This window comes from Rousettus aegyptiacus, unplaced genomic scaffold (genome assembly GCF_014176215.1).
Source record: "Rousettus aegyptiacus isolate mRouAeg1 unplaced genomic scaffold, mRouAeg1.p scaffold_m13_p_2, whole genome shotgun sequence".
In the NCBI taxonomy this organism is placed as follows: domain Eukaryota; kingdom Metazoa; phylum Chordata; class Mammalia; order Chiroptera; family Pteropodidae; genus Rousettus; species Rousettus aegyptiacus.
This window is the reverse complement of record NW_023416295.1, coordinates 172050911-172078522: the sequence shown is the minus strand read 5'-3', so window position 1 is coordinate 172078522 and position 27612 is coordinate 172050911. Positions and strand designations below refer to the sequence as shown.

At 38.0% G+C, this 27612-nt stretch overlaps 1 protein-coding gene and 1 pseudogene across 1 annotated transcript in view; one reads left to right on the top strand and one right to left on the bottom strand.

The window, feature by feature from the left end:
- The window catches only part of EP300 (E1A binding protein p300), a 67732-nt gene extending 40454 nt beyond the window's left edge, over positions 1-27278 (bottom strand). Inside the window, exons 1-5 of the mRNA XM_036237565.1 lie at positions 25970-27278; positions 10228-10844; positions 2283-2459; positions 926-1187; positions 187-300 (exon numbers count right to left, since the gene is read on the bottom strand). Coding sequence (XP_036093458.1) covers positions 187-300; positions 926-1187; positions 2283-2459; positions 10228-10844; positions 25970-26063 — 1264 coding nt within the window. The 5' untranslated portion in view covers positions 26064-27278. The remainder of the gene's footprint in view (positions 1-186; positions 301-925; positions 1188-2282; positions 2460-10227; positions 10845-25969) is intronic.
- On the top strand, positions 3373-3491 carry LOC118614191 (annotated as a pseudogene).
- Positions 27279-27612: the final 334 nt, after the last annotated feature.

The following is a 27612-nucleotide window of genomic DNA, read 5'->3' as shown; positions in this document are numbered from 1 at the left end:
CAAAGTTTAATTCTAATCTCAATAATATAAAGTTAATAGGGTGTGAAAACAAACTAGTATGCCAGACAGCAACAGGTAGTCAAAGAAACTTCATGTTAATCAAGCACTCTAAACCCCACCAAACTGCACTGCTGAGAGTCCAAGACTACTTTTGGTATAATAACTTTGAAAGATTTAATCACTTACACTGTTGATTTCTCTTATCCCCAGCATTTTTTAGGGGGAGACACACAGGACAATCGTGTCTTGTACAGTTCTTCCAGTGTGAAATGATTTGTCGAGAAGATGCACAGTGTGCCACTAAAAAGAAAATGATTTTTTTCAAATGCAGTTTATATTTTTACATTAGTATCAGCTAATTTATTGATTACTTAACAAATGCCACAAATGTTACTAACTCATTTCAACTTCATAATAGCCCTGTAGGGTAGCTATCAGCACTTACATTTTATAGTTGAGAAAACAGGCAAAAAGTTGTTGTTACATTGCACTTGCACAAAGTCACAGAATACCCAAAAGTGGGATTCAAACAGAAGTGTGGCTCCAGAGCCCATATTCTTTGCAACCAAGATGTGCAATCTACTATATTCAACAAAGGATTTCTAATGACTCCGTAAATATAAAAATTGTATGATCAGATAAAACTCTTTTAGTATTGGCCACATGATAGCAAACCCTCGTTAATACTTAAGGTATGCTATACTGGGGCAAATCAAAGTCAGTCAGGATCATCGCAAAAATGAAGTCCTTAGAATTTCCTCCTCCTACTACTTCCTTACAAAATGATGCGGGATCTTATAATATCCTAATATAGAGCTGGACATTATCAGTAAAGGAGCCTCAAAATATAACTGATCATATTCTCTCTCTTCCCTCTGATGTAAATATTAATTGCTGAGCACACAAACCCTTTGAACCCACTCACCTTGGCAGGATTTGCCTGACTGGCAGTGTGTCATGTGGTTTAGGACGTTCTTCATTGTGCGACAGTGGGGAAGGTTGCACTGCCTCACTTCCCCATTAGCCTGCTCCCGGCGCTGGCACTTGTGGGCATGCAAAAGGAGAACGAGCTGCTGCTGGATGAGTTTGCGCTTCTCTGGATCAGCCGTGTGCGCTCCAGAACCCATCCCTTGGGAAACTGGAGTCACAAGGCCAGGCTGCTGGACCTGAGGGGCCTGCTGTTGGCCCTAAGCGATAAACAGTAAAGACACAGTTAATATTAGGTGTCACAGTATGCTACCTCTTTAAAATAAAAAAAAAATGGACCTGGACATTTTCAATTAAAACCTTTAAAGACAGTCTACCATAATAAGCCAGACTCCATTTTCTGACACAGGAGATTCCAAGTTAAATAAACAATGGTCCTACCATCGAGAAGCTCAATTTAATAAGTAAACACATTACTACATTACCAAATGACATAAGCAAAGAATACATAATATAGAGAAAGTAAAAGAAAGAGAAGGATGTGGTAAATGCCAGTGGGAGAAGGAAAAGCAAGGAATCGGTCGTGAAGAGCATGTCCAAGTACAGTTCTGAAGAACAATGAGGAGCTTCTTGGGAAGCAGGGCCTTTTAGATGGGTGAAAAATTAGCTTTTATAAATTCTGGAAGAAATCTTTTTCCCCCCCAGTAAAAAAGTAAACATTTCTGGGCACAGAGATGCCATGTTTTATTCATCTTTATACCTCCACTGCCTCACTTTCCAGTTTCAAATACAGGCATTCAATGAATACACAACACAACGCAAAAATTGAAAACATCTGAAAGAGAAATAAAATTCTTATAGGACAGTGTTTTCCAAATGTGAACAAGGACTACTTGACACATTTACAATTAGGTATAGTTTTACTTTAGAAAAATAGCAACCTTAGAAGCTTTGGTGATTTTCCCCCATTAACAAAAATCACTGTTTAGAACAACTTGTAGCTTTGAGAGGGATGTTCCTTTTGTGCAGTAGTATCAGATTCAAATCAGCAGATATCTTCATTAGGAGTTGGAATCCTCTGCCAGCGTTCTGCCCAAGGAGAAAAGTTTTACTTTCCTACCCTAAAAACATGCTCACAGGGAGAAGCTGTGTAATATGGCAGACCCCTAAAACTCTCGCTTTAGCAGTCTCGCTTACTCTTATTTGGACTAGCGAATGGAAGGTGGACACAAGCCTCCTCAATCGTAGTGGCCATCCATTACATCATGGTGTATATAGCAGAAAGCATGAAAGTTTAACATGATACTTCTAAAATGCCAATTTGAGGACAAATTTGTAGATAGATTACTACCTACCATGCTGGGCATTCCTCCACCAGGAACCGCCTTTTTGTCCATTGCAAATGGAGATAAGCTATTTGGTAGCACAGTCTTCGACTGAATCTGGAGACCAAGCCCACTAGCTCCAATCTGCTGCCCAGAATTCTGAGTGTATGGTGAACCGTACGGATTAGGGTTGTTCATCATTCCCATCTAAGAATATGAAACAGAAAAAAATTAAATCTCATTCCCCACATCACTATTTCTTTTCCACTCCCTAAATTACAACACACGAAAACAAACAAAAAAACCCACTAAAGAAAATCCTTTGCATGTATGAGTATCCTGGAAGTATGCTTATGAAAATAGATTTTTAAGATTAAGATTTAGAGGTCTCAGGTACAGTAAATTTACAGAGGTATTTTCTGTAAATGTTTGAGATAAATGTTTCAAAAAACTTGTATCTTCATTTAGTTATATCTGCTAAGCAAGGTTTACCATTCGTCTCCACTTTTAATTCATTAAATGCACTTTCATTTAATGTATAAACTGTGGGGCTTAATAAATTCAACTCAGTAAAAGTTGTCTAATTCTTAAATATATTATAGAGTTTGATATGTTAAAGCATTTGGATGCTTATTCCAGGCATTTTGTTTATATAAATTACTGGTAGTTTTGGGGATATGTCTTTTTTTTAAGGACATGGTGGCACAGTGTTTTAAAACTTTATGAATCTGAATTCTTTAGAGCTTGCAGACTTCAGAATTCATTAAATAACCTGCTTGGCTCTAAAAAGTAATTTGATTTTCTTTGCAACCTCTATGTACTTTAAAAAGTAGCTTTCCCCCACCCTGTGTTTATGTAAGTCCATCTGGAGCCATTGTATTATAAAATGATTAATTGGAAACAGAGTATTAATTATTTAAGAGCCAATGGGTTTGGTGATAACAATGATGCAACTTAAAATTCTATTCTCCATATAAGATCCCACTATAACTCAATCATTACCTACTAGAAACACAGAGGAAATACTCAACAGAAACTACAGCTACTGCCAAATTAAAAGGAGTTATAGCAGACTTTTATCCTCAGATTCAATTCTATCAAAGGGTCCAAATTCTACCTCTACTATGGCCATGCCACCCTGAACAAGCTCGATTCTGTCTCATTTCGGAAACTAAGCAGGGTTGGGTCTAGTTAGTACTTGGATGGGAGACCACCTAGGAAGACCAGGTGCTGTGGGCTTAAAAACAAAATAAAAAATAAGGGATTGTAAACTAAAAAGGTCCTTGCAATCTGTGATGTCAACCAAGGGTTGCCTTATCTTAAAAAAAAAAAAAAGAAAAGAAAAAGAAACAACAAAAATCAAATTCTACCTCTGAACACCCACCCCAGTTCTTCCCATGTATACATGCCTACTGTCATTGTCTTTAATTCAAACCCTTCACTGCAGCTTATGTAGACTTGTGTCCAACAGGTTTTTTGCCTTCTGTCCTCACTTATTCAATTCTTAAGAGAAAAAAACATAGTACACCAGATCTTCATGATGTGCCTGGGGGCTGACTGACTACCCTCCACAGTATCCCACTACCTCCCAAACCCATTAACTGGCAAATCTAAGGGCATCGTGCTTTTTAAACCTTCAGCATTTGCTTTAAGTTTTTTCTTTCCCCTAAAACCAGAGAGTGGCACATCCCCCTTTCCTATTTGATTCCTGAATGCTAACCTATAAAGAAAATAAAATAGTAACTTCATAATGAGGCAGTCCCGGTTTTCGCTTTTTTGTTGCTTATTCAGTTGGTACAACTTTAACTAAGAAGCAGCTGTAGGGTCTACTCATCCTTTAAGATACTTTTCAAAAGTTGCCACCTGTGTGAAGCATCTGTTTATTGTCCTAGACAGCTAAAGAGCTTTTTTTTCCTACCCTGACACAAATGTTCATACCTTTATTTATAATACAACATAGGTGATAAAATAATCTGTTAAAATGTATGCCTCTGTGCCCAAACCATGCACAAAAAGGAAAGAATCTTAAATATATCTTTGTAACTCCATCCCCCTAAACATGATAGACAAAAGAGCTCGTTAACTCAGGAAAACAAATTACAAAAGTCATAAACTAAATTACTTGAACCTCTGTAAACAAAATTCAGTTCTTTAAATCACATGCTGTATATACACTCTGCAAGTTTTCATGAATATAAAATGTTTATCAGTTCAAAAGTTTGTCTGTAGTGGAAAGGCAAAATAATAAAGAAAAAAATTTAATGACATTCACATTTTCCAGATGAGATTAGAGACTAGGAGTTAAGTAACTTGCCTAGTGTTCTAATGAGTATAGGGAATGAGAATGAGGGAAGTGGCATGGTTTGGGTGAAAGCACATAAGAATGGGGTGGTCTAAATGGAAACATCCATAATAAAAAACTTAATGATTCAGTCTCCAATAACTGGAATTTCCTAAATGTAACTGGCTAGTAAGACTGCAGGGACAATCAAATATAGAAACAGGCTTAATTGCCATTTCAGGTTTCTTTTGGTAGTTTCAAATGTGGCTGCAACTACTGCTGCTACATATGCTTTTAAAATACTAATAATAATTATACTAATAGAGTTTCAATAATATGCACTCTTACACCTGGGGGAGTTATATTTCACTAACTGTGTTTTCTATTAGCATGGACATTCATGAGACATGAATGAAATGAAAGCCATTCTATCACAGAACCTGCATGGCATACCATGAAAGACGGAGTCCATTACTGATATAAATAAAATGCTGGGATTTGTAAGCTGACTTAATGTTTCTTTTTAATAAGTGTTAAGGTCTTTATTCAAACACTACATGCCTATACCGAGTTTTAACCAGTTCCTGCTTGTTTGCTTAATCACAATTCATTACCTACAAACTCCACGTTCACTCTCTAGCAGACTATATGGTCTCGAATACACACACAGACTGCACTGACTGAGGATCAGTTGGCAGTATTCACTTCTGACTTCTGGTCACTCTAACCAACAGACTTTCAGGCTTTTGTTTTACTGTGTCCCTCACAGTTCTGCAGCCAGTGTTAGAAAAAATACAACCAATCTCCCTGTCCCCACCTTTCTATCTCCCCAATCCCTGCTACTCCCTCACCAAATAGAAAAAAAATATACTGTACTTAAATGTCTGCTACACTGTAGTTATTTGACATTATTCCCTTCTTTATAGCTAATGTGATCCAGATGTCCAACAACCCACTACCTACCTGGACCATAGCAATACAGATAACCACCTAAAACTGGAAAGGTAAAGGTCCAGGAAGCCACCAACAGTTCCAGGCAGCTAAAATAAAAAAGTACCTGCATGGGGCTAATTTTCTTTCTTTTTTAAAAAAGCTGACTATACAGGTTGTTCCTAAGTTTTCAATATATTAAAAGCACAACCTTGGAGGAACACAATCCCTGACAACTAAAAAGGAAAAATAAAGAGCAGTTCCTATAATATAAAGAATAAATCGTTTAGTAACATTTAATGTAGGGACAAAATCCTTTAATAGAATTGTTGGCACCACAGTAACACAAACCAATGACATGTATGACTCCCTAGATTCACTGCATGAAACCAAAATTCAACTACATTCAGACATTTCCTACTATCTATTGGATTTGATAAATGTCCATGCTATGTATCTGTACCCAATTTATAGGCCACGCGCTACGTTAAGCATGAGGGGTATGCTGATTAAACATGGAACACTAGGAATCTCTCAGCACCTAGGCCAAGTTATAAACATTAATTTTCAGACTCATTATCATTACTCCTATAGCACTGCCTTAGTGTAGGGGGCCTCATCACCGCATTAGGAACTATTTCTTTTAAATTGATACTGCACATCCATCTCGACTGCAAATTTGGACGTAAGGTCCTCCTACTTAAAATCCATCAGAATATGGCACTTAAGACTCGTCTTTCTGTCTCAACATGGATTCTTCCTCCCTGCCTTACGCTAACAGATCTCTAACTGGTACTATCTGCCTTACTCCTTACCTATCCAATGACACCGAAGTTCTAAAACAGAGATGCAACAGGTCATTGCTCTTGCTCTAACTATATAGGGTAAAGACTCTTTAACATCAACATGCCAAAGGCCATCAAGAACTACTGTTAATTTTAAGAACTCAGAACTGACGATATCAGCTCCTACCTCCTCAAAAATGTTTAAGAAAGAGAAAAGGAAGGAAAAAGGAAATTATTCCTAACGCCAATATTTATTTGAATGAAGTTCAGTTTTTGGTTTTTGTCTTTAACATCAATTTCATCAGTCACGAGCATACAAAATTTGGATATGATGCTATCTAGATGCAAGGCAACACAGACCCCTCCACAGCCTGTGAGGTAACCGGAGTCAGAACAAAGGCAGTTAGAATTTTTCCCCCCCCAGATATGGTATCACAGAATAAGAACTGAAAAGTAACACATGAAGATGCTCCAAGGTTGTGCTGGTGACAAGCCCAGGGATCACTAAGGCAGAATTACAGAAAGCAGGCATGACTCCTGCTCTTACGGGTCTCAGCCTCGCATCGACTGCGCACAGTAAGAATGTAAGTTAGGTGACTGTTTTTGCGGTGATCATAAAAACTTTATTTTCAGCTGTGTGGATTTTACCAATACATGAATAATAGAATGATATTATACTATAGTGATGAAGAACATGACTTGTAGCTCGGAGAGGCAAGAGCTCTCTGCCACACCTCCCACTGACTATTTCTTCACCTGTATAATAGAAATAAAACTTTCAATTCATCGAGTTGTTAGGATTAATGGTCCCAACATACACTAAATGACTATTAATATTCAGGAGATCCTTTGCATTTGAAGCCTAATATTAATTTAGATAGAATTATACTGTCTGATATTGTTATTTAATAATATTTTGGATCCTGTCAAAAATCATAATAAGCTATTTTATAGAACAGATTTATTTTGTATTTATTTTCTACAAAAAAAAAGTTAAAAACTCCAGAATATTAACGAACACTTCTTGAATAAAAGTCCTTAGTTCCAAAGAAAATAAAATTTCCTTCAAATTTATAATAATATTAACCCACTAAGTCTCTACTAGTAGCATCCCCATACCTTCTGGCCAATAGTTCATGGAATATGCTGATTTGATCTCCCTCATTATATCTGAGAGCTACGCCTCTAAAAGACTGTAGTTTAACTACATGATATAGGTTGACTTCTTTCCTGTCCATGAAATTGTTTTAACATCACAATATGGGAACTACGACAGTACTAAGTACTTGCTGCTGCTGCTACGCTAGTAAGTGCTTACTTACTACATGCCACTCATAAAGAACTTACTTTTATTAAATCATTTAGTTCTCTAACAATTGTATGAGGTAGAATACACCTACTCTCACTACTCGCACTATACAGAAAGGAAAACAGATGTATAGCAAGCAACTTGCCCAATGTAATGTAACTACTATGTAAGTGTCTGAGTCCATTTTAAACTCAGGTAGTTTAGCTCCATGTTCCACACCATTAATTATGATGCTTTGATTCATTAACTTCATTTCTTCCTTCATACACAAAGGACAGATATTAAAAAAAGAACTTTAAAAAACTTTTCCTTCTTTCGTAACCAGCAATTCTGAAGAGGCAGATATAGTATCCTGTGAAAGTATTGGAGAGTTAAATGGTTTAACCAAGCAGCTTTGCAAAATGCAGCTAAAGAGGACAATTGTGGTACAGCCCAGATTCTAAACCAGGTATGGTTCAAAATCTGTGTACTATTCTACCTTTCACTGTGCCCTCCTGCATGAATGTCAGAAATAACTTTAAGATGTGAAACATTGTCTTTTGTTATTTTATGCTGACTGTAAAAGTAAACATTAATATAAAAGGGGGTATGACCCAAATTTTTCCCTTAAACCATCACTAGTCAGGCTTTAGGAAGATTGTTACAACCCACCTATACATTTTGAAACATAGTTTTGTCCCTAAAAAGCACTGTGTACATGTCATTGCCATTTGCCAACAGAGTTCAAGTCATCAAGTCTGACTGAAAACTTTCTTGTCTTAACTGCTGATTCTTAAATGTTACCAGAACTCTTAGGAGTTTTGGAAGAAATGTAATGAATATAATCAGCTAGATAAGGTAATTTTAGGACCTGGTAGAGAAGAAGAGCAACTGCTAACCAACAGTGTGAACACCCTGACCTGAATTTATTTTAGACTTCGATAGGAAAATATAGAAAAGGTTTTTTCTTGTCATAAAGAGGAAATTAGTTTTTTTTTAATAGAAGTACTTAGCTGTATATGTTCTTTGGGGATCTCACCCTAAACCCCTGTAACTCTAGAAAACTCACTAAACATTCACAGCTCTTCTTATGTGTCAGGCACCACTGTGCTTTACAAGTACCAACTTCTAAATACAAAATATAGGTGGAATTCATTGAAAACAAGGACATATTTTAATAATAAAGATTTTATATCTGAATTCCCCCTTCTCGTGAAAATAAAGCTCCACAGGACAGGGATTTTTTTGTTTTGTTCACTGCTATATATCCAGTTCCTCAAAGTCGATGCAAAAAATTTGTGACTTACATTATAAATAGAATAGTACCCTTATTCCCAACCCAGTCGTTCTCCTAATGAGCCTTTCCTTACTTTATTTTTTTTTCACAGCACTTACCTGGAATACTATAAATTTTTATCTTATGTGCATACTAGAAATTAAGTTCCATTAAGTAACGGCTGTATCTTCAGCACCAAAGCTAGGACTCAATAAATATCTGATCAATCAGTGAAGATTTACTGTCACCCCTGCTCTCTCCACAGGGCATCACCAGGAGGGCGGGGACTCTTCACATCTAAGTTCCTAGAACCTAGATGAGGCAGCTAATAAATACTTTACCTCGTTTCTGGTTCTCACTCCAAATATTCTAAGCAAACCACATCAACCCAGCAACATAAAAGTGCCAGAAAGGGAGCATCTACAGAGCAGGTAGAGATGCCAAACAGAATCTTTTCCTAAGTTTAATGTCAATATTCTTTAGTGTAGTCCAAAAAAAAAAAAAAAAAAAAATTTACAGCCTTTCATACATCTACATGCAACCTCAGTCCCTGAACTCCTGATTCATTCCTAGATCTTAATTTCAGAAAGCTTGCTCCTGACTCCTTGTGAAAATCTTATCTATCTCCAGTAATATCTTTCAAGCCATTTCTTTCATTAAACAAACATTTACTAACCACATGCCAGGCAGTGGCAACTCTATCATTTTAAGAAAAAGGTATAAAACATATAGGAAAAATGTAGAACAGACATCAAATATATGTTTATAATGTCTTAATTATAGAGTACACATTTTAAAGGTTTTTAAAAACATATTTAGCGTTCCCTAATTAACAAAGTTAAGAAAGTAGACCTTAAAAAAAAAAACTTTCAAACAATGGTCAAAATCAGGTTTACTGGAACACAAGGAATGATAACTGAAGTTTCACAGTAAAGTAATGCACCTTAATTTCCATCAACTACTAAGGAAAAATAACATTTAACAAACCTTTTAGAATAAATAAATGTATCTTAAAAACCAGGAGCATTACAAGCAGTGGGAATAAATAGTCTACCTTAAGACAGTATAATGCCAGTTACTGTATTCGTATAAGGAGGCATGAAGGCTAAAGTGGGCTTAGAAATAACATGAAAATATTCTAATTCTTGTACTATAAAGAACAGGAATTAGCTGGTAATTGTTCGGAGCAAACTATAAAGGTATACAATATCATTCTGTTGTAAAATAAATGTTTTATTTAAAGAGCTTCACAAAATTTGTGATAATACACAAGATCCTTGTGTGGAAAATGCTATACAATGTAAGATTAAACATGAACACTGAAGAAATGAATAACCGACCTCAAGCCCTCCCTTCAACACTGGAACACTCAAAAAAACATACTGACAGTGCACACAAAGCAAATCTGCACTTACCTTAAGAGGCTGGGGGCCTCTCAATCCTGTTTGTCCTCCCATCTGGGGAGAGCCCTGCTGCAGTGGCTCAGTCATTAAGTTGCCAGCATTTCCCATGCCTGGGTTTGGGTACTGCATGTTAGGTCGCCCCCGGCCCGTTCCAATTGAACCGTTCATAACTTGATTAGGCATCATCCCCTGTCCATTGCCTGCAGTCAACATTCCAGGATTCATGCCAGCATTCATCCCTGTGTTCATGCCCATGGCAGGTTGATTTACGGGACTGTTCATCATACCTGTTGCAGCCGGCGTGGGACCCTGATTTGGTCCACTCGTGCCCATGCCCATGTTGGGAATTGGGCTTTTGACCATGCTATTTATCAAACCTAATCCAGGACTGTTTTGTTGGGCCTGGCTGGCCATGCCTTGGCCTGGGCCACCAACCCCCATATTGAGGTTGGGGGAACTACCAGACCGTAGCAATTCTGACAGTTGTTTATGTTTAGAGGCTGCATCTTGTACTATGCCAAGACTTGTCTGAAGCTGACTAATATCACCACCATTGGTTAGTCCCAATTCTGTAGAGTTGATTAATTCATCTGGTAAGTCGTGCTCCAAGTCAAACAGAGAGCCAAAATCTAAAAGCAAGAAGAAAGATTATGGTCAAAGTTTGACAGAATCAAAATTACAAATCATTCTATATTTTATTCTTGATAAGCATTACGTTTCTAAGCCTCACTCCATAGAATACTAGCTATTTGTATTGCAGCTTTGCATGCTATACTAAAAAAATTTTGGTATCTACATATTTAAAAATTGGAGAATGTTTGGTTATGCCAACAAATTTGAACACTTATGAACATACTTAAAAGCAAAAGAAAAAAGGGTTAAATCTTAGTATAACACCCGTTACACAAGTTAACAAAAGTTTGTATTGACAGTCATGAAAAAATATGACTAAGTTGTATAATAGTCCAAGATTCCTTAGAAAAGGTTATAATTTAATATCCTAACACACAAACTCAGAACAAAATAAATCTTTTAAATCAACTCATAATGATAAGACAACTGATACAAAAGATCCACCATTTGTGGAACATTCAGTGTGAGCTCCATGAAGCCAGGGGCTGTCTACCATTCTTTGCCAAGCTCCTACCACAGTGCCTACCACGAAATAGTCCTTGTTCTGCTGAATGAATTTGCTTTTACCTGACCTCAGCCTACAGTTTTCCTTAACTTGGCTGGAATAGGATATAAAACCATGCCTCTAGCTCCGGTCCTTCGACAACATACAAACCACCCTACCCCTGCCCCACCCCCACCCAAAGAGGATGAAAATTATAGATTAACCCAGGGTTTCTCAATCTTGGCACTATTAAATATTTTGGGTTAGATAATTCTTTGTTGTGGAGGAAGGGAAGATTGTCCTGCGGATTGTAAGATACTCTATAGATCTCTAGTCTTTCCTCTCAAGACCATTAGTACCCACACCCCATTTGTGACAACCAAGAATGTCCTCAGACATCACCAAACGTCCCTTGGAAGGGCAAAAGTGTCCCTGCTTGACCTGCTGACGGTATTAATTCATCAGATTTAGGTCTTTTAGTTTTCTTTTAATTCTCCAAGTAGTTTTCACATTAAAAAGGCATTACTGGGTATTAAACATACTTGAATCTACAACTGATTATTGTACTAAAAAAAATAGTCTATCCCTTGAAGATAAGATACTACTTTAAATGACCAATTTTGCCCAATTAATCTTGGTTCTTAAGTACAACTCTTCCTCTCTGTCCCCTTAGAGAACTCTCTCACTGAAATTATTAGTGTGTCTTTCTGTCTCTCCTCCCACTCGTGCACCCAGACCACAGCTCTTTGGGAGGGACATGTCTTATCACTTATATACCAACTCCTTCCCCAATGCCCAATGCAACGAAACAGTCTGGTCATATTTTAATTGAACTAAACTGTATCCCAGGATCTCAGGACATGATTTAGAGTCTAGACTTTTACAGAATTATTTTCTTTCCTTTTGAAAAGTCACATGTGCCCATCCCCCATAAAGATGTGTCTTATTAATAGTTCTGGAATATAAATAAGGTGTCAAATAAAATTTACTTGACATCAGTACTCAAAGAAAATTAATATACTGATATATTTCCTTAATCGTTTCTATTTAAATAACCACAAAACTAGGATCATACATACTTTATGAATGATTTTGCATTCTACTTTTCCTCTGGAGTATACAAGGAATATTCCATCATCAGTATATTTTTAGTGATGAACATTTAGAGAAAAATAAAACTCTCTAACCATTAATTAAAAAAAAAAATACAGATACACAAATGACAAATTAAAGAGGAAATCACAAAAGAAAATGAATAAACACACTACATTTCAAAACTTAAAAGGCTTATGTTAAAAAATAAAGCTAAAAATTAATGACTTAAGTATCCAAGTTACTATGTTAGAAAAAGAGCAGTAGGAAGATGATCAAAGGTAAAGCAATTATCAAAAGAAGAGAAAAACAGATACAACTGAGAGGGTATCAACAAACCAGAAATTAGTTCTTTGAAGACAAACTGGGAAAGCTGAAAAGAAAAGGACAAAGTGATTTACTAATCAACTTCATAAAAAAAAAAAAAATTGAAGAGACAAAAATAGATAAATTCCTGAGATAATACTCACCAAACCTTAATCAAAAAGAAATTATATAGGATGTCTCAGTTTCTCCAACAAATCAATGGCATAAAAGGGCAAAAAAAATAAAAAAGGAGAATGGGAGTTGTTGTTATCAAGAGATTCAACAACCAAATATACCTTGTTCGGATCCTGATTCCAATCAATTGTAAAAACACATTTTAAGAGAATCGGAAAACTATAAATATCGACGGAGTGACTGTTAATATTAAGAACTTATTCATTTTGTTGGGTGTGATAACAGCATATATCCGTATGTTAAAAGAAATAATCTTAACTAAGATACATGTTGAAGTGTTTCTAATGAAATAACATATCCGGTATTTGCTTTAACACACTCTAGCAAAAAAAAGGAGGGGAGGTGGTGAAAAAAAAATACTGGTTACTTTAAGGAATAGGCACACGGGAGTTCTTTATTAAATTGAAATTTCCCATTTAAAAAAGTTTAAAAGGAAATATAGAAAATCTGAATAATCCTATCACTATTAAAGAAAATAAATCATCAGTTAATCTTTCTATAAAGAAAACACCAGGTCTAAATGTTTTTACAGGCATGTCTTACTGAACTTTCAAGGAAAAGACAATTCAACCTTACACAAACACTTGGAGAAAATAGACTACTTATCTGAAAATCACACATGGCCCATACAAGAAAATGAACACAGGAGCAAGAATATTTAAAATAAAGAGCAAACCAAATTCATTAGTATCTTTAAAATGTATTGTTATGATCAAGTTGAGATAATCTCAGGAATCCAGGGGAAAAGGTTTAAGTTAGAACCTTAGACCATCTATAAATGTCATTCGCCATTTAACAAAGGAGAAAGAAAATAAAGACTCATCAATGGCTGTAACAAAAACACTGAATAAAATTCAATACCAAATCACATTTTAAAAATACAGTAATCAAGAAACTGATGGTAACGTCTTTAAACTGATAAATAGCAAATATGTGAAATGGACCAACATTAAAAGGAGTCTTTTTAGCATCAGAACAAAACAAAGATACTCATGACAACCACTTCTATTCAGTGCTGTACTGGAGTATCTAGCCAAAGCAATACAAGAAAAATTTTAAGTAAAAAGACTGAAAAGGAAGAAATACAACTTATTCTGTGGAGATGATTTAACTGTCAACATAGAAAAATCCAAAGCTAAGAACTGGAAATAGTGAGAGCATTAGCAAGGTGATTGAACATACCATAAACAAATTACAACTGTATTTCTGTACATCAGCTATAAATAGAAATAATTTTAAAAATACAATTTATGATAACATGGGGAAAACTTAGAAAAAAATTGACAATGTTACTATAAATTACATGACATGTAAACTGTGAAAGACTACCTAAAAAAAGATACCTCAAACATCTGAGTACAAATCCTCAATATTATATAAAGATATCTATTCTGCCCCAATATTGACCTATAGATTCAATGAAATGCTAAGTAAAATCCTAACAGTTTTTCAGGGAACCAGACAAGATGATTCTCAAATATATGCAGAAGAACCTAGTAGTTCCTTCCTGTCTAACAGGAAAGTATCTACTTCATAGGTTATTTGTGAGGATTAAATGAGTTAATGTATGTAAAATATTTAGAATATTACCTGGCACATATTAAACAGTATGAAAATGTTATCTATTATTATTACTCAGAGGAATCATTATCCTATTAGGAGACAAGACTAGTTTATAATGAGAGGAAACTTTTATCAGGCACTTTAAATGAGTCAGGTATTATTCTTGATACTCAGTAATTGTATTATTCTTGTTAATCCTTTCAATCTCAAAGTAGATTAATAGCCACATAATAGAGTTCATTGACAAGAAATTAACTTCAGTAATATAGAAGTCTTACTTTAGGCCCTACAGCCTTGAGGATTTTAATTTAACCTATATTATAACCTAATGCACTTGGGTGTTTTGTTTATGAAAAACATTTAACATCACATTATGAATTCAGGCTCCACTGTAAAGCAGACAGGAGGGTTTACATTGATAGACTTTAAAAATAAAGGTTATAAGGTTGTTCTTTTTTAATGGCACTGTACATCCAACAGACCTAACTGTATTACCACTCAGGTTTCAACTTAAAGACTCATAGCAATACTCCTATTTTCCAAGACGGCTCACTTTGTTACAATCTCAACTATGCATTTCATACCTTCTATCTTCTGTTATAGTGAAATATTTGTGTGTGTCTTACTTTAACAAAGTATAAGTACCTGAAGGGTAAGGGTCTCATTTAATATTTACATTTCCCCTAGCACATGCTCACAGAATGAAATTAGATATTTCCAGCAATTCTACAACTACATACTATAATCACTTATATCTGATTATTGTAACTTTATAAAACCTTTTATTTAACTATACTTTAAACCTTTTATTTTTAACTATACTGATTAAATCTGGAAGACTATGTAAAAAAGTCATATATACTTTGATGCCTGATCAAACAGACTATTATTTCATCTGATATCACTGACTTGTCATTACTCCTAATCTATTTTGATTTTGCCTCCAAGTTCTGGACATTTGTAATTCCTAAATGCCATCAGCTATCACTGGTATCTAACCTGTCACTGCTCAAGGAGTCCGAATACCTGGAATTAAACTGAATTCTACAAGCTGACCTCACTGAGCTGTCACTTGCCATGAATTAAAGTTACCTTTTCTATCAAAAGGTAAAACTATTCTCCCTCCCTTATGAAATTGTTTTAAGAATCAATAAGGTGATGCTTAAAGTTTCTAAAAGACTCTCAAGCATATAAATGTGTACCGTGTGTGCATCTATATAAATGTGTAAATTTATTAACTTTCATTTAAAAAGTTGCAGACCAGGTGGGGCAGAGCAGAGAATCTCTCAATCATCTTAGTACATAGTTGACTTGGAAAATAACTAATCAACCAAACTAACTAAACAGAACAGTGTTGGGTGAAGAGGAATCAAGAGATGAAGATCCATGCTCTTTCTATGTAAGTCAAGCAAACAGACTTCAAAGTTGTTTCAGATTACTAACATTAAGAGAACTATAACTTTTCTGAACATCTTAAAACTGAGAAAACAATGAACAAAATTTAAATCTTTCCAGACTAAGAAAAATTACTCGAACTGTCAATAACCAATTCCATATTGGTAGGGATAAGAGCACTAAAGCTCAAAAACCTATTATGTGGATTTCCTTTCAGCCATCAAATTTCGAATCTTTCCCCAGTAGATCTTTCTACAAAGGCGTCCCAGAAAGAAACCTGGTAGCAAGTTCATGTGCAGCATATTGTGAAAATGTCACTAAAATAAGAGATTATATCTTTAGCCAAAGTGTGCCATAAATAGCAAATGAAGCCCAGTGGTCTAAAACTGGCAGAAAAGCAAGTCCCAAACTAAAAGCAGTATGTATGAAGATGCAAGGGAAAAACAATTTAAAATTTAAATACCATAATTTAAACAAATCCTATTAAACGGTGGGTTTCAGCACTGACCAGCCTCTTTATTTTATGCCTCTTACTAAGCTCTTCAGGTTCTTCCTTTTCCTTCAAGGAAAGGGGGAGAAAAACAACAAAAAAAGTTCAAATAAATTTTCTTAGGCCCCCATCTCGACTTGCCCTCCACAGGGATTAGTTCAGATTAGCTGAATAAAATTTAAATGTTCAACAAATATAAGCAGCAATCTAAAGATTCCTGTAACATAATAGTTTAAGATTTTTATTCTAGAGAGAAAATTGGTCTACTGAAGAATTTTCAGTAGAAATATGACCTGAACAAATCTGCATTTATTAGAGCCCACTCAGGTAAACAGAATGAAGGGTGAATTTGGACAGACAAGTCTAGAATCAGGGAGTCTGGTTAGGAGGCTGCTACTAGAGAAACTACCAAAGCTAGCTAGCTCTAGCACTTAACCTGGGAGCAGAAGTACTAAGGGAGCACAAGCATCAAAAAGGCCAGTCAAAAGAACTCTTTTTTTCTGACTGCAGGTAGAGGATTAAGAAAAAAAGAAGTAAGAATGACTTCTAAGTTTCTGGCTTGGACAACCAAAGAACGGTGTTTATAGTTATGCAGGTGGGCGATCAGAGGAATACACAGCAAATATAAGGAAATGTGGAGCTCGAATCACCATCACACCTTAAAGGGGACAGACAATGAGCTTAGCCAGCAAAGGATGCTCAAACCCAACATTTCCCAGCCCTTCCAACCGGAATACTGTCCTGGAAACCAGGTTCCAAGAAGGAAATGTTAGTGGTGTCCCATGCTCCAGAGAGGAGATAATATGATATTACGTAGATAAAAGATATATTCAGTAATTTAGTTAAGAGCAGTTCAGTGGAGTTGTAAAGAGCAAAAGCCAGACTGTAGTGGACTGAGAAGTAGAAGGTAACATGATACCACAAGTTTTTTCTAGCTATATTAAGGTGAGCTCTTAGATATGTAACTTGCTTACTCCTCCCCCCTTTCCCTTTGATTAGAAATTTATAAATCTGAAATTTATTGTATTACCATTAAAGTATCCTGTGGCAAATATTACAAAAGTGCATCACATACAACTGATGAAATGGATGAAATCACACTACCGTAACCATAACCCTAGCCCTATGTCCAGTAAGACATTTCCTACTTACTTCTAAAATACCAACCAATCAACATTATAAGCAGGCTACTTCTATCAGTTTGTTGATAAGTTCCCATATACCTTTAATGATGCTCAAATACAAAATGACTCCAAATAAATGATGCTTCTTCTGAGTGTACATTCAGCCCAAACACAGTGATGTAAACAAAATGTGACTGACAGGGCAATTTAAATCTAATTTGAAAAGTTTAGGGTAATACATGAGGTTTATTCAATAGACCGAGAATTAGAAATATAACAATTCTAACAAAAACAAATTTAAGTTAAATATTTAGTGTTGAGTCAAAACATCCTTTTGATTACATACTGATTCTGTAGGTTACCCTTGGTATCTCATATATTACTGTGGTCCTCAGCAGATTTAGCCAAATAATCATTATAAAATAAATACTCAACTTACTTAGCTTTCCGTAAATCAAAAGACCAAGACACTTCCACAACACATGACAAACTAGACAAATACTGCCCACTATGAAATACATAAATGGAGTTCAGAGCTAACAATACCAAACACTGCATCTGTGACTATAAAGTTTTTAAAGTTATTAACTAGGATGCAAAACAACTTAAAATTGAAATAATTTTAGCTGAAATATCATTCTACTGCATAATAGTATCTCTTTCAGTTATATATTATTTGTTGACTAAACAGGCTTATTTTTGTACTTCGGGTAAATTAAAAGTTAAATAAAAGTCAGTTCTGCTCTTGAACTGTATACATTAAGCAAAATACCCATAAGAATTATTATTCTAAAACTGGTCACTTCTTAAGTATCCACTCAGAAGACAGAATCTATCCATTGATTCTCCTCTTTTCAGTTAGTTTTCACTGGCATTAAAATGCTTTTTTTAAAAATGAACATTTCAGTTCTCAAAACCTTTCTTACATCTAACCAGTGGTGAAGCCAGAGGACAAGCAGGCACTAGACAGATTAAGAGTGGAGAGAAAGCGAATAGGATGTGAACAACCTACAGCTCAGTCAGTCTCCAGCAACTGAAGAAATTCATAGTAGAGGGAGCAAAGTGAGTGATGAGGCTGGCAGAAATCATAATACTCTGAACCCGAGGAGTTCCAGGTGAGGGATTTGGGATTAAAAATAAACAAACAAAAGGATGGAGTTGAAAATCAAATCTACATAACTAAGAATTTCAGTAATAGTCTGGCTAGACACTGAAAAAATCTCACAAAGATCTTGCTCTTACTGGTTTCGGGCGCTCTTACATTAATTAACCCAGCTATTTTGGGTGCTTAAAAGCACATTTTAAAACAGTACAGCCTTTAAAATGAGACAATTTTGTAAACTGCATCAATTTATCAGGTAAAACAACTTTTCTAATGTTCACCCAGTAATCTATTTAAAAATAGCATTTTTCTACTGTAGAATTAATCTAATCATAAACAGCCCACCTCACAAAGAAAAAAAGGTGCAGAAACACTTAAAACTACTTAAAGGAACACAAATTAAATGCTATATCCATGCTGCAGACAGATGAGACTCGTAACTATTTCCAAAACAGTTGGAAACAACCTGAGTTACATACAAATCTGGATCGAATGATAATCAATACTAGGTTATACAGGATCACACAGCTACACATGTTGGCAGGTGTTGAATTTTGAAATCTGATAATTAAAGAATAACAGTGCAGCAAATTTCAACATATGCACTCTTAAAACCGTCCTGCAACCATATCAAAAGGTCTACCCATAGTTTGGGAAGTGACTGACTTAAAGTTGACTCTCAACCTCAACACATTTAAGCTAGGTCTCAATTTATCTGATGGTAAGATAAATGTCAAATTCCTCAGCCTATTTGTCTTTTCATAACAGGACCCCAACGTCCTTTTCCATCTGTCTCCCATGAAAACATTACACCATACGGTCTGTGTCCAGTCACACCAGAACCACCTGTATTTTGTTCCACCTGAAACATACAACTCTCTCTCTACTTCTATGAAAGGTAAGTTACCTTCAAGCTCTCCTCCCCCCATTCAAATACACATTTTCTTGATCACATTTTCACCCAATACTCCAAACCCATCCTGTTAGAAATAATTCCTATTCTCTGCCTTTATCCAGAACATGTAAAAAAAACTTGAATATAACTTATGGGAAAATGGTGCGAACAAGTATACCAACCCCACCAAACCCTAAAGGCTTTGAGAGCAGAAACTGCAACCTGATTCGCATCTTTACATTCCAAGTTCCTAAAACTTGGTGGGTAGTCAATGTTTGTTGGATGACATGAGAGAAAGGCACACCAAATGGAAAGTGACCACTCCATTGAGAATCACACAACTTCAAAATGTCCAAAATTTAACTTGTCACAACTCCCCCCATCCCCGCCCGCCACATCCATACACAAATACCTCTTTTTAGCATGTTTGCTACTGTAGTAAATGGCATCCTCACCAACCTAGCTGCCCTAATTTGAAACTTGGGAATTATCCTCGATTACTCCATCACAATATCCTAACGTCTAATTAATTGGCAAGTCTGTTGACTATCACCTTCCCTCAAATTTTTTTGCTGCTTTCCGTCTACCAATTCAGGTCACCTTCATCGCAGCTAGAATCCTAACACAGCTGTATCACTGGTCTCCCAGCTTCATATTTTTCCCTGTTCCTTTCCAAATAATTCCTCACTTTAATCACCTAAGGTACAATTCTGGCCCATCTATTTAAAAGAACTAAAATGGAAAGTCTAAACTCCAATAAGCATTATAAACTCTGCACGAATGGCTGTCCCCTTGTTTACCTCTACAGTCGTATTTCTTGTTACCTCACCTAGCCAGACAGAACTGACAAGGATCCCTCAATAGGCCTACCTCCCCTTTTCCCAGCCTGAGCTCACTCTTACTAACCCTTTATCTTATCCTTCGGATTCCAAATTCAGATGCCAATTCCTCAAAGACAGACACCAGAGTAATAGTAACTACAAGTTAGGTCCCCCCGTTTCTCCCAATATACACTGTATTTCTCAGGTACCATGCTGGTCACATCAGACTTGACTGCTGTTCTCCTCACGTGATCTACTTACTCCACAAAGGAGGGGGCTATGCTGTCTGGATTACCAGAGTTCTCCCTGTACTGAAAAAAAAATACCTAGCATATAGAAAATGTTGGTGCAATACAGGACAACTGCTTCCTTGTCAACTCTTGTAAGCCAGTGTTTTTCAAACTAAAGGTTACAAGCCAATAGTGGGGCACGAACTCAATATAGTCGGTTACAACCAGCACTTAAAAAACAAACAAAATGCAACAGAAAATATCAGACTACATGACAAGTAGTAAGGGTCAGTACTGTTTGTTCGCTTGCTGAGAGAGGGTCTCTGGTTTTCCACGTAAAATGTAGCTCTTACTTGGTTGGATGTAGTCAAAAGAAACTGAAAAGCAATGCACTGCTCCTTCTATTGTTCTTCCTTTTATAAGGTCTTTTAAGACCCAGATAAGTGAATAAAAAATAGAAAATATAGTGTTCAACCACACTATTAGCAAAAAGCCATTCTTAACTTGAGCATTTCCAATAAGAACAATCTGCTTTCTGGTTTCTCATTATGCCTTAAAAATTGATTTTCATTTCAATTACTTACACATACGAGACATCCCATATGACAATATATTATTTTCATTCTTACGTTAAGTCTCTGCTGCCATATTTTATACTCTCAAAAAACGATCTTTGAGTAGATGATGCACAGGCTAACTCTGCACCTTCTAAGACTATTCTGAACTTCATGCACTTGGTTTCTCTTTTTCCAGTCTCTAAATACTCACCTACAAATCTACCACTGCTCTTTTTTGGTATCTATTTAAAAGTAAGGTTAAAAACAGTCAACACTTAATGAGCACATTCTATGCTGCAGCAAGCCCTATCTTAAGCATTTCTGATAAAGAGAATTCTCATTTATTCCTTATCACAATCCTGTAAGGTGGGTACAATAGGTGAGAAAACTGAGACACGGATGTTAAGGAACTGGCCCAAGGTTCACAGTTAATAAAGGCAGGTCTGGGATGTGAACCCCAGTAGTTCTGCCTCTAACGCCCAATCTCCTGACCACTCACTTTTTTTCAGTAGTTTTAATTTTACTCTTTCTCTTACACTCACCTAGCTACATTACTCCTAATTGTCCTTTGGGGGCATTTATTTAAAAAGATTTATATCTAAATACAAATGATATCCAAATTGTTCAGAAGAGGTTGAACACCTCAATTAATATTCTCTTAAAGCTTTTTTTGAGAACTGAGCAGTAAAAAATTTCCCATTAAAATTTCACAAGAAAACTACCATCCGTCAAATGAAAAAATCATCTGCAAAATTCAGTGCTGTAAAAATTTTATACTTGGTCTAAGTTTTAAACTTGCTCATTAATTTCTCTAATGTTTGACAAACTGAAAAATTCAACTTCAAAAATCCTCAAAGGAGGAAACCCTAAAATCTCAACACACACACAAAAGGAGCATGTCTTATTTTTCCATTAACTGTTGGGTGTTTGGCAGAATAACTCCTGAATTGCTTTTGTAAATATACCAGGAAGAAGTACTTTACACCCCCAAGTGTATCTGCAACATTCTTCCTACTCTTTTTTCCTTTCCTATTTACCACTAACGTCCCTACAAACACCACTGAGCGCCAATTCTCAATTTATTGTTTTAATTCCCCCCCCCCACACACACCCTTTTTATAAAACACTAAGGAGAAGGCAGAAATGCAAAATAAAACAGAAAATAATGCCAGGAGGCAACCCAGACAGAAACTCTTTTCTCCCTCCCCACGCCAATATATTTCTTACCTCTGCAACAGAACATGAACTCCTGGTAGAAAAGGGCACCCATACTGTAACACATACAAGATTTATACAACTTAACAAAAGTCACTATCAACCACAGATAGCCTTCCTGAAGTCCTATAAATGAACTTACAAAGCCTTGAGAATAAAGGACTGCCGGAGTTCAAGGCACTTGGTAAGATGTTTTGCACTTTAATTTTAATACTGAGGTCAGTAATCCCTCACTGGGTCAAGTAGTTATAACTGAAAAACATCAGAAGCAGAACTCTAATGTGTAAAAAGTAAAATTAAAACACAGTATCACATGTTTAAGAGTTGAAAAAAGAAATAGCCTTCACCAAAAATACTCTGGTTAGGATGATAAACCACTAAGACAAAGTGTTTTGAGAAAGTAAAACTGACATTTAAAAAATCCTCACCACTTCTCTATTGTGCATATTAATCTAGTTGTTAAAATGGGAGGTATATTTTATACACTAGCTGCCTTGTGCCTTTAAAATGAAGGACAGGTGTAAAATCCAAGCCAATTCTGACCCATAAGTACATAGTAGGGCCATAAAACTACCAAGACCAGAAGGACCTTTACCTATCTAGCATGCCCGATCCTAGAGTTGTTGCTGTCACCCACCTTTCCAGAGTCTGTTCTTCCAGCGCATATAGCATTAAGCGTTTACGAAGCAGTGACAGAACATGTCCAGTGTGCAATGGAGGCAACACAGCCTTATCATCCCAATCACTCAGGTTATTATCAGAAATAAGTTCAAGAAATACTTCCAGACTTACCTGTTAACTTTTCTGGTAAATAATTTTACCGATTTTTTTTTTTACAAATAGCTTTTATGATGTTTGTGGGGTTTTTTTTTTTGGGGGGGGGGAGGGATAAGTCGTTTGATCTATTAAATAGTTTTGACCTAACCATATCAAAATAAAATTTTCAATGAATCAAGAACAACTATTGAAACAGGAACATAAAGATGAGAAAGCTAAAAAAATAACTTTCTCTCATTTCAACGCATGAAACCTGAACTTAATTCAAGTTATCTGAATCAACCAGAAACATTTTTAGAAAAAATTTTCAATAGCCATTTTTATTTTGCACCAGTGGCTAACCTTGGAATTTCAGAACTTGGAATTTAAACGCTAATTTGTTTCGTAACACTTCAGCATATCAGCCCAATTGGATTCTATTTCTCTCCTATATAACTGGCACAAACACCGTTTATTGGTAGGTATGCTTACACTACTAAAATTGTAGGCCTCAATCATTAAAAAAAGTGTTTCTCAAATCTTATTTTTGGCATAATTTTTAGCAGTTTGAGATATTCACAACCAAATACCACGGAACAACTTACATTTATATTTATAAAATAGCCAGGTGACTCAAAAGTATACGGAAGTTACAAATTTGAAATTTAAAGTTTTAAAAAGTGAAGTATCTCTGTTAAAAGCTGCCTGCAAACTTACTACCCACTACTGGATGTAAAAAATAAATTCAAAATGTATAATGACCAACTTGAAGTAAGGACAGTATTTTCTTTACACTTTCCTCCCCAACCCCCAACAAAAAACTCAGATCCATTAGGATTAAAAACACCAAAGAATTCCTGGTGTAGAATCCTAATGGGGGCAGGGGAGAATCAACTTTCACTACAAAATTTAGAGAAAAGTAACTAAGATAAATTCTTAGTACTAAGATAGAGTTCATCTCAATGTTTATTTCTTTATTTATTTTTAAAATAAAAACTCACTTGATACATTTAGAATATTTCAAGTAGGGAAACTGTTTTTGTGTATTAGGTGAGATACTACTAAATGAGTTAGATAAAGTTACCGAGGACACAGATCAAGTATGGAGAATGCAGTAGTGCACCTGAATAGAAGTGTTTGAACAGAACACAGCTTGCTTTCAGGCCTTGCATTACTATTACTCCAAACCAATCTGCTCAAGTAAGGAGTCATCAAAATAATGCATATTAAAGAAAGTTTCTCGAAAATATCTCGAGTCACTGGCTAACTCAAATGTAAAATCTATTACCACATTACACAAAAACTAAAGAAATAATCCAAAAATCTACAGATGAAAACATGTGCATGAATTCTGAGGAAAAAAAGACAGAAAAAAAAAAATCCCTGAAGACTACAGAAACTTCAAGGAATCAGGAGAGATCAAAGTTCACACACTGCCAATGTTACAAGCCCGAAGGAGAGAAGCTGTGCAAATATCCTCAAATTTTGCAGGTTACCTTAAATTCATGATACACTTTTCTTACAAAAGCCTAGAAATGAAGGCATATCCCATATTTTTAAAATTTCACCCTTTAAATAAGATGAAGTCTACTTAGAAACGTGCTTAGAAGCTCTCTACAAACTCAAAGGGTTCATTTAACTCCATTAAGCACTCTCACTGGCAGATGGAAGGATGACGTTGAGCCTGTTCTTGGGGAGTTAAAGAGATGCTCCGTAGTAAGGGGGAACATCTTGTGGACTGTCAGATGGCCAGCCATTCTTCCTCTTCATTATCCTGGCACCTCAAACAACTACAACAGTGAAAGAGAAGGTCGGTGGCCATCAGGCTAGCACTAAACTAACTGTAAGAAAGGGAAGGGATATGGAAGGAAGTCTCCCTGGATAGCTCTTGTGAGAGAGGGCTCGTCTACGACTGAGTGAAAAATTCGCAGAGCTTTTTAAAAACTGACATCTACAAAAACACTAAAAGCATATAAAGGCTAAAACACACAAATACGAAACCTACTGCACATTTTAAACTTGTGTACAGTTTGTGTTTGCAGTTCATGACCGGGACTCTTACAATTTCTTACGTTGATTTGCATGCACACAACTCCACAAAATCAGTTATCTCTTTTCATCCCCCGGCCCCCTCCCACGAGAAAGTGACTACAAACTGCAAAGAAAATGCCCCTGGCTCTTCTCAACCTGAAAACCCAGACTTTCAGACATTTTAGTCTCACACCAAAGAGATGGAAGATGTAAAATGAACTGCGCTCCATATTGATTCAGCAAATAAAGAAAAAAAAACAAAAACAAAAACCCAAAACTACGAATGGTAGGTAAAATAATTCAAACCAAATTCCAGGTTTGATGTTAAAACTCACGTCAAACCTGATATCCTGGATCACATACACGCAAATAGAGAAAACAAAGATTATTTTACACCCTCAACCTCAACAGACTATCTTGTGCAAAGCAAAAAAAAAAATCTTGAGTGGAAAGTAGAGGAAACAGAGTTAAGTGCAACCAAGGAAAAAGGACTGGCAATTCCTCATTTATCGACAACAAAAAAATTAAGAGTAAAATAGCTTACAAAACCCTTACGAAAATGCACTGGCATTTCCAAAATCAAACTGCATGGGAGCAACAATAAAGGCCATTTCTATAGCACCACTCAAGAGCTCTAATTCCAGAACACACATCGATATGACATAATGTTGCAACGAATGTATTGGGAAGCAAAGAAAATGGTTGGACTACTGGACGTCTTCGATCAGCTCATTCAAACACCTTTAAAATTAATCGAGAGAGAGACCTAGGGAGCGAGAGAAAGGTAGAAAATATGGAAGAATAAAGGTGAACAGAGCAGAAAAGATTAAAGGGGATGTGGAAGGAGAGGGCTCCCGAGACTAACCTGTGCCATCGCTGGCCGACGCCGAAAGGGCCGGAGATGAGAGTTTAGGCCGCTTGGCTGAAGGCGGCCCCGGTTCCACCACATTCTCGGCCATTTTTAATTCTTTCGGAGATAGAGGCGAAGAAAATGAGAATACTCGGGAAATCTCTTCTTCAGACCGGGGTCCCCGCCCCGCTCCCTGGGGTGGGCTTGGGGGGCTCCGCCGGCCCCCGAAAGGGGGGGGAGAGAGTTCCTTTTTCTCTTCGCCGGGTCGCGGTGGCAGAAGAGGGATGCGGACTCGATAGAAAGGTAGGGCTGAGTGCGAGGGGCCGGGCCTGAGCCCAGGCCCGGAGGAGGGCACAGGAACACAGATCCGCCGAGCGCGTCCGCTGCGGCGAATTTCCGAGAACTCGCGGCTCTAGAGGCGCAGTCCCCGGTCCGCCACGGCCGGCCCCTGCCCTGCCGAGGTCTCTCGGAGCTCCGCCGCCGCCATCAGCCTCTTCCTCCTCGGCGCTGTCCTCCTCCTTCTCATCGCCACAAGGAGGCGGGGGCGAAAAGGGGGGAGAGGAGGAGGCGACGAGACACACTCACCTCCTCCCGGTGCCCCCTCCCGGACCTGCGCCCCCACCCTCCGAACCCGCCTCCTGCCGCCGCGCTCCGCGCCGCCGCCGCACCGGCCCCTAATGGCCGCAGAGAGCTCGCCCGAGCCGAGAGCCAGGCTGGCGCCGCCGCCTTACATCGCGCGGCGGGCGGCGGAGGCGCGGCGCAGACGCCGGGCGCGGAGCTCGCCGGCCCTCAGGGCCGAGGGGGCCGGGCCGGGCCGAACAGCGCCGCCCGCCCGCGCCGACGCCGAGTCCACCGCCGAGGCCCCGCTCCGCCGGGCGGCGCAGGCGGCCTCCCCTCGCGCCGCGCTCTTCTCGCCCTCCTCTCCCGCGGCAAATAAATAAATACGGCCGCCGCTCCGGCCCCCACCCCCGGTGGCCAGGTGCCGGGAGCGCCCGCCCCCCCGGGGCTCCGCTCGGGGCCGCCCTCGGCGGCGGGCGAAGGCGCCGCGGGGCGCGGGGTTATGTAATGGTCCCCCCTAGGCGTCGACGCCGGCCCGGCTGCCGGGCCGCGGTGGGGGTGTGTGCGGGCAGGAGGGGGCTGGGGGTCGCCTCAGCCCGTGCGCCCCGGGCCCCCTGCCACTGTCTCGGCGCCTGCCGCCTCTCCCCGGCCCGGCTGCCCTCCGCACTCCCGCTCCCGCAGTTCGCACTCAGCGCGGCGTCCCGCTTGCCCACTCTCGCCCGCTCCCTCTCGCCCTCTCTCCCCCCGAGCCTAGCACACAAACAAGATGGCGACTGTTGTTTCTTCCCTCTGCCGAATCCTCCTTACGGGATAGCGGTAGCGGCGGCGGCCGGAAATGAGCCAGGGGGGGGGTGAAAAAAAAAGGGAGGGGTTGGGCCTTCGGAGGGAGGTGGCCAGGGGGCGGGGCCTTGGCCGGAGCGGCTCATACAATGGGGGAAGAGGACCCGGGGGCGGGGCCATTGCAATCACGGGACCCGCCCAAGGCCCCAACGCGGTTGGCGCTTCCGCAAACTCCCCCCGGCGTCACCCGGTGGCTCCTTTTAAAGGGGAGGATTTGAAGGGGGGGGGCGGTCGGGGGCGGATTCGCCATCTATTTTCAG